The sequence below is a fragment of the Crinia signifera genome, chromosome 1, assembly GCF_055691185.1.
Source record: "Crinia signifera chromosome 1, ASM5569118v1, whole genome shotgun sequence".
Classification (NCBI taxonomy): Eukaryota; Metazoa; Chordata; class Amphibia; order Anura; family Myobatrachidae; genus Crinia; species Crinia signifera.
This window is the reverse complement of record NC_139217.1, coordinates 189,326,286-189,338,661: the sequence shown is the minus strand read 5'-3', so window position 1 is coordinate 189,338,661 and position 12,376 is coordinate 189,326,286. Positions and strand designations below refer to the sequence as shown.

Sequence of the window (12,376 nt, the reverse complement as noted above, 5' to 3'; positions counted from 1 at the left end):
TCATGCACCATTATCTGTATGTCCCACACCGTGATGCTCCATTATACATATGCCCCACAATGTGAAGCTCCATTATACATATGCCCCACAATGTGAAGCTCCATTATACATATGCCCCACAGCATGAAGCTCCTTTATACATATGCCCCACAGCATGAAGCTCCTTTATACATATGCCCCACACATTGATGCTCATTAATTAATAATCATCATCAAGGTGTGTGGGGCATATTCACACTTATATTCATAATGCCCCCTGGTAATGCCACTTATATTCATAATGCCCCCTGGTAATGCCACTTATATTCATAATGCCCCCTGGCATTACCAGGGGGCATTATGAATATAAATGTCCTTACCAGGGGGCATTATGAATATAAGTGGCATTACCAGGGGGCATTATGAATATGTGGCATTACCAGGGGGCATTATGAATATAAGTGGCATTACCAGGGGGCATTATGAATATAATGCCCCCTGGTAATGCCACTTATATTCATAATGCCCCCTGTAGTGATTACTCACCACAGCTGATGGTAGTGGGGGTATGAGAAGTCACCGCTGGCCTGGCTGCCTGCTCCTGCCGCCGCCACCCATCAGATCATCATCCAGCCCTGCACGCTGCTGGGATGAATCACGTGGGGGAAGCGCCAGCACAGACGTCCTTCGGACCGCGGGAGCAGCTGAGTGCGCCTGCGCATGCACACCAGCGCTCCCGCGGCCATTTTAGGTTTGGGAGATCTCGATGCTGGCCGCGGCCATCTTTACTTTGGGCACAGTGCCGCGGCCAGCACGGAGACGCTGCTGCGGGCGGAGTTGCCCTATAATTTATATTTAGAATTTCTATAAAATGCACTGGGCCGCATTACTACCCGACCTGGGCCGCATGCGGCCCGCGGGCCGCGGGTTGGACGAGCCTGCTCTAGGCCAAAGTCCCCCACGATCCCCCCCTTGTGCATCGCATTGAATGTGTGATTTGGGACGCTTTTTATTGCCTTAGTTTATTGGAACCTTTTACAATATCGACAGAACCCAGTAATTATTTTAAATCTAATCCTATCGCAAATAGTCTCCATCTACAACCTTAACCTAAAGGTTAATCCTCCAAGTAGTGTTTAACCCTTAGGGCTATTTCACACACTCTGGCTCCAGCCGGGCAGCGAAAACCCGTACGGCCAGGAAGCCATGCAGCACACAGCAGTATAGAATGGAGGGTATGGCAGCCATCCCTTCCAGTGCTGGGATCCGGCTGGGCCGTGGCTGTCCCGTGTGAATGGACACAATAGTGTCCATTAACAACTACTGTGTGCGGCACGGCTTTTTCGCACCCGGCAGGAGCCGGAATCTGTGAAATAGCCCTTATACTCACCTTGGACATTTGTTGTTGTCAGGATCTTTAAATGGCCTGTTTGCTATTTTGTTTGTTTCTTTGTGTCTCTTTTGGCTTCTTGTTTCAACTGTGCACTATAATCATATTCCATACATTGTCCACAAATTTGCCCCTGGTCTCTTTAATTTGTTTTTTTTTTTTATTGCTCCCCCTTCATATCTGTTGCTTTTTTACCATTTGCATCCAAATCTGAAATGATTTGTGCACCCCCTCCTAACTGACGATGGATTATGTAGCTCGATCATCTTCTCATTACATTTTGATCAGTCATCTGGATGTCTGATCATTACCATCATCCTGTTCACATGAGGATGTTCGGTGTGTGGCCAGTTTTATAATAAGTGTGAAGTGCCTTTTTCAAGACATGAGGAAGCCATTATGCTGGAGGCCTCACTTTTCTGAGGCAGTTTGTGGACTAGCATATTAATTAGAAAGAGGCAGGATTACCTTATCAACATTCTATTAAACAGGAATCGCTGCAAAGCAACACAATACATCACAATTGCTGCTTTTGTTTTGCTAAAGTAGTTTTCATGTGATGGGCATGTAATGTAATAAAGCAATGTTCAGAGCCGATCTGTGTTTCTACATGATGCCAGATACCCTAAGGTCTGCTGTCGCAATATCTGAAAATGTGTTACTTTCTGTCTTTATTTTGTTGAATTCATTCTGCTCTGATAAATTAGATCAGTGATTCTCAACCCTTCTAGTGCTTTTAGTATATTTGGTAAAAGCAAAAAGAGCAATGCTAATATGAATGGAATATTGTTTGTTTGGCCAGAATATAGATTCCCTTTATTTATTAACTGTTCTATAGCGCAGAAAATTCTGTTGTGCCTTTACAATTGTAAACTGTGATAAACACACAGGCTTTGGGGTATATTCAGTGCGACCGGCAAGGGGGTTAAACGGTGAGGATCTGTGTAAACAAGCGATCCCCGCGCCGGCCGGTCACCCTATTCAACGCGCTGGGGAAATCCTTGCTGCCAGAGGACAGCGAGGATTCCTCTAAACAGAGAGGCTCCCGGCTAATGCAGGGAGCCCGCTGCATTTAGCCGCAAACCTCGCTGTTTTAGCTGCGCCACACGCCGTTTCCCCTTCACTCTAAAAACCTAGTGAGGGGGGAAACTGCATGTGCAGGTTGGTCAGTTGAATACTGACCCTGCAAGCTGTGACAGTTCGTAGAAAGCATTGACTACACCCCATAGAGGTAGGAAGGCCCTGCCTGCCCACAAGCTTACAATCTATAGTATTGGTATGTGTACAATGCATGCATGCAGACCATTCTGGTAATTATACTTTGATGTTTATTCATACATTATTACACCACACAGCCCTTATTGGCATGCCAGGTTCTGTTCAACTCATCTTGCACTAAGCATTTTTTTTTTTTTTTGCTTGAATGTGTATCTGAAATAAAAAAAAATAAAAAATCAGACTACACAAGTGCTTAACTCTTTGAGTGCCATCATCTGAGAGCTGTTCCAGATATCCGCTAGAAATGCCTGTCGCTCACATTTGTTATATTATTTTTACACCATTGTTTTAATTTATATATTTCCTATATAAAGTAAACCTTACAGGTCAGTATGACTAATAAAAATGTTTGCTTGGTAAGTTTCACACCTAGTTTGATAAATTCACTTGGCACTCAAAGGGTTAAGAACACTGCACTTATTAAATTGGTAGGCAACACTTGTACATCTGTGTATAGGTGGCCATACATTATAAAGACATTGCACCCAATCATACAATCTCGATAGATTGTGTGCTCACAATCATGCAATGCCGGCCCCGGAATATTGGAGGATTGGTCCTCTGATCTGACGTCAGATCAGTTGGGATTGGGAGAAGATTGCATGTGCTTTTAAGCGAATACAATTTGTGTTTAGATGGCTCATACAACCAGAGTCATGTGACACTCCCTCCCTGGCTAGCAGAGAAGAGAGGTGCAGCATCCGGGTGGCCTGTGGCAGTGAAGACACTGTGAGCCACAGAAGTTTCCAAGCGGCAGACGGGCAGGTGGCTGAAGAGAGCGGTGGACGTCCTTTTGCACAATTCTGTCACTACTCTGAAAACAGTTTTCAGAGTTTTGCTGCATTAGGGCTACTTAATAATGGCATAACACAGCAGATGTGAGCAGATTGGTAGTTGCTTGCAACCTGTAATTTAAAAAAATAGATTTTTGGTACTCTTATACTTTTGATCCTAGTAGGCCAGCCCCCTATTTAAATGAAGCTTCAATCATGCAGCAGATTGATTGTATGACAGAATGTGAGCACGTTGTGTGTCCAAAAACCACCAAGGACTTCCGGGGAGTTGAAGGGAAATTGGACACAATAATGATTGGTCTTTCTGATGTATGGCCACATTTATGACTGAGTAAATTTGTGTGAATGATGATCAATAATGCAGCAGCCGCAACTTTTTTTCACTTCAAGTTCTGTAGCGCTTCATCTGTCATTTTGTACATATTGAAATCTAATTTCTGTGTGGCTAAAGTTATTGCTTGACCTCTCTGGTACAGACTGAGTGGTGTTTAGTGAGTAGCCAATGACGATATATGATTAAATATCGAAACATTGGCATAATCTGTGCATTCTTCATTTTAAATACTGGAATGCTACCACTTACGGCTACATATTCGGACCCCCGCCGTGGGGTATTCAATGGAGGCCACCTATTCAGCTAATACTATTGAAGTGAGTGCTTGCTCATGCTGTGTTTTCTTTGAACCGATCTACACTGCTCAGAACCCCAACCAATGCCATTGGCGAGAGAGGTTACAGATGTTAAGTCTGTTGGTAGCACAGGAAATTGCAACTGATTTGATGACTGGATAGGGTCAAGTGCGCAGTAGTGGGAGAAATAAGAGTGTCTACTCTACAGTAGGTGCAGGAGCGGCATTATACAATACAATCAACCAAAACATGCCCTGGTGCCATACCAGCTCAAATTTCTGACTAAATACATACATGGTGTCATTATGGCACTCTCTGGAGTTGATTTTAGATAGCGTAGTGAGCGCACACGGAATACGAGCCCGAAGCGTGGCGAGCGAAGTCAGTGTCCCCTCGCAGGGCGCCACACTATCTAAAATCAACTCCACGCCGATGTGGATAGTGGGGGTATGAAAAGGTCGGAGGACGCATACCATGGGGGTGGCGTTGAGTATGGGGGACCATTTAACATTGTAAGGACCCATCAGGGTGGTTGTACAATAAAGAATCGTATACCATCGCATCGGACGCATTGTATGCGGCTATATGGCATGCGATGCGATCGCATAAGATGCTATAAGATGAAAATATTGGGCGCCGTGCTAGGAAACAAGTACCAAAGATTTGAACTCCTAGTCCCATTTTCCGTTAATGGGGGCACGTCCTGGACCTTATAGCTGTAACATTATGCTTCACATACTCAAAATGTCTTGCTAGGGGTTGGTCGCTGATGCCTTTGATCAATGCAGCCTTTACGGCAGATGTATGCAATCTTTCCCTGAACTGACATTCCGTTTTTCCCACATTGTAGGGAGCAAGGTCATACAATCATATAGATAATATACTTACTAGTACAAATAAAGAAATAGTTGATGTAGTGTGCACACTATATCATATACTATGTTCATAAATAAAATAGCATTCAGTATAGTTGTATACTTCAGTACAGAAAGAAGGACATAGCCAGTCAAAATATATCTTTTTTTTTTTTTTTTTTTTTTAAATGGTCACCTGTGTACCCGACTATTCAAGCAACTAATTAGATGACTAAATTAAATCTTGTGTCACCAGTGTGAGATGTAAATCCTGATGTGAGTAACTGATAAGTTCCACTGTCAGTGACCTCTCCAGCTTCCACGTTGCTGAAATAAGGCTGAGAAGGTGAATGAATGGCATTATTCACACTAGCTGGTGCATTATTATGTCTTTATTATTCTAACTGTTGTGGCAGAGTTCACTTCTCTGTCAGTGTGACATCTTGATTGCTAAAAAGTATTTTTGGTAAAATATGTAAACTATTTTGTTGGGATATGATTATTGGCTAAGGCTACAGTTATTCAGTTAATAACAATGTGTGATCACTCAAACCTTGTGTGTTGGTTTTTTTTTTTTATCCCTGTAATGCAGATAACTTAAGTGACACTTTGGAGAAATTGAAGATAACTGGTCCTGATTGTGCATCTGACAAGCTTGATGGATGTTTGGATTGTTTGCTTCAAGCACTTGGTCAAAACAGTAAGTTCCCAAAACCTCTTTCTACTTACAGTATACTAATAAAGGTGTTGAAATTGATTTTCATGCAATTCTCTCAAGTATACCTACTAGAAACAGTACAGTATGTACAGTTTGCAGTAGATATTTAATTTATTCTGTTTGATGCCGTTCTCCATATACCGTAATGAAATGCTATATATGAAAAAATAATATAGAGCAATCTTACTGTAAGCTGCAGAACCTTTCTGAAAGTTTATTTGGTCCATTGCATCTGCTCTTATTATGAATTTAAATGTTCAGCCTTGCCTTTCTGTCTTCAACTGTGTAACCTCCAAATCGGATTGTCACCCTTTGTTTTAGAGCATGATTGTAGGCCATGGAAATTGTATTTCTTACATTCATATGGGATACAGGGAATCATTCAAGACGATGGGGAAAAGAGGGTATCCGCAGGAGACAGGCACATACAAAACTTTACACTGGGTGTACTGGCTCCTCCCCTCCCATCTAGCCAGTTTAAGAAAATGTGCCTCAGGAGAAGCACGCTGCAGGAAGAGCTCCAGAGTTTTTCTACAGTTTTATTTTCTTTATTATTTTGGGACTGCTGTTTTGGACTTAACAGCAGTCCTGCATTGTGGGAGACTAGGGGAAGGGTACAGCTGCAGGCCATTCATGGTACCGCGCTGTCCCTGCCACAGGACCACCGTTCTGCGTGGGTGATGTTACCGCGGGCATTACGCTGCAGCGCGCACACCCCATGTCCAGTCTGAAGACGTTGAGTGGTGAGTACAACACTGGGGTCCCCAGGTTACTGTGCGCCAAGAATGGCGGTGGCGGTTTGCCCTGCACAGGGACCGCGCAGCCCCCTGCCCACACTGGAACGGGTACTGCCCATGTACATGCCAGGGCAGTTTACCAATGGTGTTTGACATTAAACATGTCGGTCCCAGTTTAAATACACTGGTAAGCTCCGGCGCCATTACGCTGGGCGGAGCTTACCCAGAGCGGGACCAGAGCTCTGCAAGGGCACCAAAACATGCTTCCTGCTTCTTCCCTGGCTGCTGGAAATGCCATTATTCTGCATCAGCGGTGTGGGAGAGAGGGAATCTGCAGCAGTGACAGCATCAGGTTTCAGTGCTTGTGTGCATTTGCCTGCATACAGCTTAAAGTACTGTTTAATTGTACTGTATTACTAGCTCTTACAATTAGAGAGCTAAGGTTGTGGTGTATTGGTCCCCTCCATTAATCTCTGTACACTACCCCACTGGCTCGTTAAGCTATTGACTTATACAGATAGTACTGCACATAGTGATTATCTGTGTCTTATTCACACTGTAATATCAACTGTGATTGATATGTGTGTGTGTGGGAAGTTATTTTGTCACAATGGTGAGAAAACGTACTTGCATGGTGTTCAGTGACAAGTTTATACCTGCTTCCTCCTCACAAGTTACTTGTGGACCCTGCATGTCACCCCAGGGCAGTGGGGTACCTCCACAGCTTGCGGGGCAGCAAACAAGCACCCAGTACAGCTCACAGGAGCCAGCCTGGGCGGCAGGGATTAAATCCATGCTGGAAACTGTGTCTACACAGTTAGCTACCAGATAAAGTGGAGATAACTTGGAAGAGTTAACGCACCAGCCAATCAGCTGTGTTTGAAATATGACAGTTGGGATCTGATTGGCTGGTGCGTTATCTCCTTCCACTTTATCTCCAGTTTATCTCTTCACCAGGCTTAATACATCTGCCCCATTGGGTGATATGACAGTGGCTCAGGTGTCTGAGAAATTACACCACATTCAGGACACTGCTAAAGTTTTGCGTGAGGCGCAAAAGGAGTTAGGAGCCATTAACGGCCGTAACTCCGCTTTGGTGGTTTCGGGTCGCAGGTTCCTCTGGCTCCGGCAGTGGGTGGCTGACGCTGACTCCAAGCGCAGTGTAGAAAACCTTCCCTTCACTTGTTGAACGGTTGTTTGGCAGCGATTTTGGATGATTTGATCTCCAAAGCCATGGCAGGGAAGTCCACATTCCTTCCCTCGACCCCACAGGCACCCAAGCGTCCATTTTCTGGTCACACCCAGCAGTACTTTTGGACCGGTAAATTCCGCCCAAAAGCCAGGGGTGGTTCAAATGCAAATAGAGGCTCCCGTGGTAAGTTCAGAAAGCCATCTTCTTCAACCACCACTGAGCGGCCGTCCGGAGCAGCTGCAGGTAAACCCGCAGCATGACGGTGGGGTTCCACCACTAGCGCCAGTCGAGGTGGGGGCCTGACTGGCATTCTTCGGCCACGTTTGGGAAGCTTCGTGACTAAATTCTTGGGTGTGGGGTCTTATTTTGCACGGCTACAAGCTGGAGTTTGCAAAACAACCACCTCGCAGGTTTTTCAAATCAGGCCTTCCAGCGTCACCTGCAGATCAACTGGTATTGCAGCAAGCAATCAAAAAGCTGTTGCTGGCCAGAGTGATAACCCCGGTCCCTCCCCTGGAGAGGGGGCGGGATTATTACTCGAATCTGTTTATAGTCCTAAAACCGGACGGCTCCGTCCACCCTATTCTGAACTTAAAATCCCAAAATCCATTCTTGACGGTAACCAAGTTCAAGATGGAATCCTTGCGGGCCGTCATAGCGGCACTGGAGAAAGGGGAGTTATTGGCATCCTTGGATGTGAAGGACGCCTACCTTCACATTCCAATTTGGCCACCTCATCAGATGTTCCTGAGGTTTGTGTTGAACGACCACTATCCGTTCCGAGCTCTACCTTTCGGACTGTCGTCAGCCCCGTGCATATTCTCCAAGGCCATGGCGAAGATTATGGTTGTTCTCAGGAAACAAGGGATCTGTGTCATACCATACTTGGACGACCTGCTTGGGAAAGCTCGGTCGGCAGAGGCCTTACGTGTGGCATTGCAGAGTACCATGCGGACCCTCTCGAACCATGGATGGCTCCTGAATATGTCAGTCATCTCTGATTCCATCCCAGAGACTCCTATTCCTGGGGATGGTGTTGGACACGGTTCTCATGAAAGTGTTCCTTCCAGAAGACAAGACTGCTTCCATTCAGCAGCTTGTTTCCAACCTACTGGTGAGTAACCAGGTCTCGGTGCATCAGTGCATTGTATTGCTCGGGAAGATGGTGGCCTCCTTCGAGGCACTCCAATTTGGGAGATTTCACAGCAGGATCTTCCAACTCGATCTCCTGAGAAAATGGTCTGGCTCACCTCTTCACATGCAGCGGAAGATTGTCTTATCTCCTCAGACAAAAGAGTCGCTCCAGTGGTGGCTCCACACACCCAACCTGCTTGCAGGTTTGGCATCCAGACTTGGGTCCTGGTTACCACGGATGCAAGCCTCCTGGGATGGGTTGCTGTAACAAAGGGGCGATCCTTCCAAGGCAAGTGGACCCTTTGGGAAACGAAGCTCCACATCAACAACCTGGAGTTGCGTGCAGTTTATTATGCGCTACTGGAAGCAGCACCTCTTCTTCTGATTGGTCAGGCGGTCCGCATCCAATCGGACAATGCCACTACGGTGACGTTCCTCAACCGACAGGGCGGGACCAAGAGCAGGTTGTCTTTTTTTTTTTTTTTTTTTGCAGATTTTGTCTTGGGCAGAGGGGCACGTTCAGGCCCTCTCAGCCATCCGCACCACCAGGTGTTCAATGCTCTGGTGGCTCGGTGGGGGACCCCACAGGTAGACCTGATGGCATCAAGACACAATTAGAAGGTGTCCAGATACTTCTCCAGGGCGAGAGACCCACAGGAGGAGGGGGTGGACGCCCTATCGATACCTTGGGTGTTCAGCCTGGTGTACATTTTCCCACCAATCCCCTTGGTGGGTCGGATGCTAAGGAAGATGAGAAGAGACGGAGTCGAGGCCATTCTGGTGGCTCCGGACTGGCCAAGAAGAACTTGGTATCCCAATCTTCTAAACCTGCAAGTGGATGACTCGTAGCGTCTCCCTCTGCAACGAGACCTCCTCATGCAAGGTCCATGCGTCTTCCAGGCCTTAGAGCAGCTTCGTTTTGACAGAGAAGGGGTTTCACACATCCGTTATTGCCACCATGACTAGTGCGAGGAAGCCGGTTATGGCATCGCATTACCACCATATTTGGAGGAGATATGTGGGATGGTGTGAGCAATGGAAATTTGGTCCGGCTGAGTTCAGACTGGAACAATTTCTTAGATTTCTACAGTCTGGTTTGGATCTGGGCCTACGGTTAGGCTCCTTTAAAGGTACAGGTATCAGCCCTGTCCGTGTTTTTTCCAGAAGAAGCTGGCAAATATCCCTGAAGTATAAACGTTCCTTCAAGGCGTTTTACATATACAACCTCCATTTGTGGCCCCTACTCCACCGTGGGACTTAGATGTCGTTCTTTCTGCGTTTTTGCGGTCCTCTTGGTTCGAACCATTGGAGGAAGTAGATTTGAAAATCCTCACGTGGAAGACAGTGGTGGTGTTAGCCCAAGCCTCGGCTAGGCGGGTTTCTGAATTGGGGGCGTTAACCTGCAAGAGCCCATACCTGATCTTCTACGAAGACAGAGCGGAATTACGCACTAATCCACTTGAACCAGCCTATTGTGGTTCCTGCTAGTGGCCCTCAGTCTGAGGTTCCGACAGTTTGGGATGTGGTAAGGGTTCTCCGTGTGTATGTCCGAAGTATGGCTAGGATCTGTAAGACGGAAGGACTTTGTCCTATATGATGCTCAGAAGATTGGGCGTCCATCTTCTAAGCAGTCTATTGCATGCTGGATCTGTGCAACTATAAAGCAGGCTTATGTGGTGGCGAAGCTTCCAGCGCCTGCTGGGGTTAATGCCCACTCTACTCGTTCAGTGGGGACCTCCTGGGCGGCTGCTCGAGGAGTCTCGGCCTTACAGTTGTGTAGGGCCGCTACATGGTCAGGTCAACACACATTTGTAAAGTTTTACAAATTTGGCCAATGAGGATACTCTGTTTGAGCTGGCGGTGCTGCGGCAATCTCCGCACAATCCCACCAGTTCTGGAGTCTTTGGTATATCCCCATCGTCTTGAACGATTCCCTGTATCCCATATGAATGTAAGAGAAAATAGGATTTTAATACCTACCGGTGAATCCTTTTCTCTGAGTTCATATGGGATACAGGGTGCCCGCCTCTGTGCGGAGTTCTACAGTGTCTCAGTAAGGTGAGCTATGGGTCTCTGACGTGCCCTTATGTTACCTTGTGTCACTAAGGTCTTCACAAGTGTAAAGGTTACTTTGGGTGACCTTTTATCTTTCACCTCCTGTCTCTCAGTTGCTCACGGGTGTGTGTTGTCACTTCGGTGACGTTTCTTATTGTCTTGTGTCATTCTGGTGTTCACAAGGTTTGTTGTCACTTCGGTGACCTAATTATTTCAAAAGTTGTCACTTAGTTGACATATAACGGTTCTGGCACTGAGGCCTCCACTTGTTGTTGTGGTCGCTGCAGTTGCCTCTGTCAATTGTTGAATGTTATGGTTTGGGTGTGCTGGATGAATCTCACCACATTAAATTTACACACATTCCTCTCATATTGGTTCTTCTCCTTCGGCACAGTTTTCTATTAACTGGCTAGATGGGAGGGCAGTCAGAGGGGAGGAGCCAGTACACCCAGTGTAAAGTTTTTTTGTATGTGCCTGCCTCCTGCGGATACCCTCTTTTCCCCATCATCTTGAACTATTCCCTGTATGCCATATGAACTCTGAGAAAAGGATTTACCGGTAGGTATTAAAATCCTATTATTTGTAGCCAAAAGGCATTACGCATAAGTTGAAATGAGAGCTTCATCATTCTGATGCCATGTGCACAAAAAAACTACAAATATACTCGCATACGCAGGGGTAGCCAACTCCAGTCCTCAAAAGCTACCAACAGTTAATGTTTTCCTGGCTAGTGCAGAGGTGTACTTTATTACTCACTGATACATATTTTAATAATCCACAGGTGGAGCTAATTACTTAACTTGTAATTCTGTGAGGAGTAAAATGTTAACTGTTGGTAACTATCGAGGAATGGAGTTGGCTACCCATTGTTATAGCGCTTTCGCACAGAGATTTGAACCTTGGATGTTGCTGGGCCATGACTGGACAGTCGCAAATCCAAGGGTGACTATATATTTACTTTTAGTCATTTGTCATTTGTTGTTTTTATATGTACAATTGTGTCTATTTTAATAAATTGTAACTCCCTTTCACTATACACCTGACCATTCTTTTTAAAGATTACATGCTATAAAATGTTTTTTTTTTTGTAAACCCACCTTAGCGCAGTCGACCAACCCCCTTTTCTTCTTGTATATTATATTGGGGCTGACTACCCCTTTTTTTAGACTGCTGCTTCTTAGCCAAACTACTCACACTGAGCGCCTTCTTTGGATACTTGTATATCCTTTTTTCCTTTGCCATGTATGGTAAACCTGGTTCCAAACTTTGTGTGAAAGGTGTTCACTGTTTGGAGACCTCGTTCACTGGAAAAAGCAGGTGCGGTGTGATCAATGAGGACCCAGGATTTACCTGGTTCCATTAGTCCGTGTGAAAGAGTAAGTGACCTAGAATCTGTCTCCATTCCCTGCTTAGTGTCCTAGGTTGGTGCTAAGTTTTAGATGTGAAAGCAGTATTAATAGAAAGATAATTTCATGATAAATTTAATTCGGTACGGTTTTGTGACAAAGCAGTTTCCTGGGCAGAATTAGATTCTATTTATTAACCACCTTCTAGAATATAGTAGATAGAATCGGATTGGTTGCTATGGGCAACATCCCATCTTCAATAGAACTCC

The 12,376-nt window shown here is 45.5% G+C and overlaps 1 protein-coding gene across 2 annotated transcripts in view; it reads left to right on the top strand.

The window, feature by feature from the left end:
* RAP1GDS1 (Rap1 GTPase-GDP dissociation stimulator 1) overlaps nt 1–12,376 on the top strand; it is a 162,721-nt gene that overhangs the window by 56,163 nt on the left and 94,182 nt on the right. For both annotated transcript variants that reach the window (XM_083179064.1, XM_083179065.1), the window contains exon 2: nt 5,518–5,625. In XM_083179064.1, the coding sequence (XP_083035190.1) occupies nt 5,518–5,625 (108 nt within the window). The remainder of the gene's footprint in view (nt 1–5,517; nt 5,626–12,376) is intronic.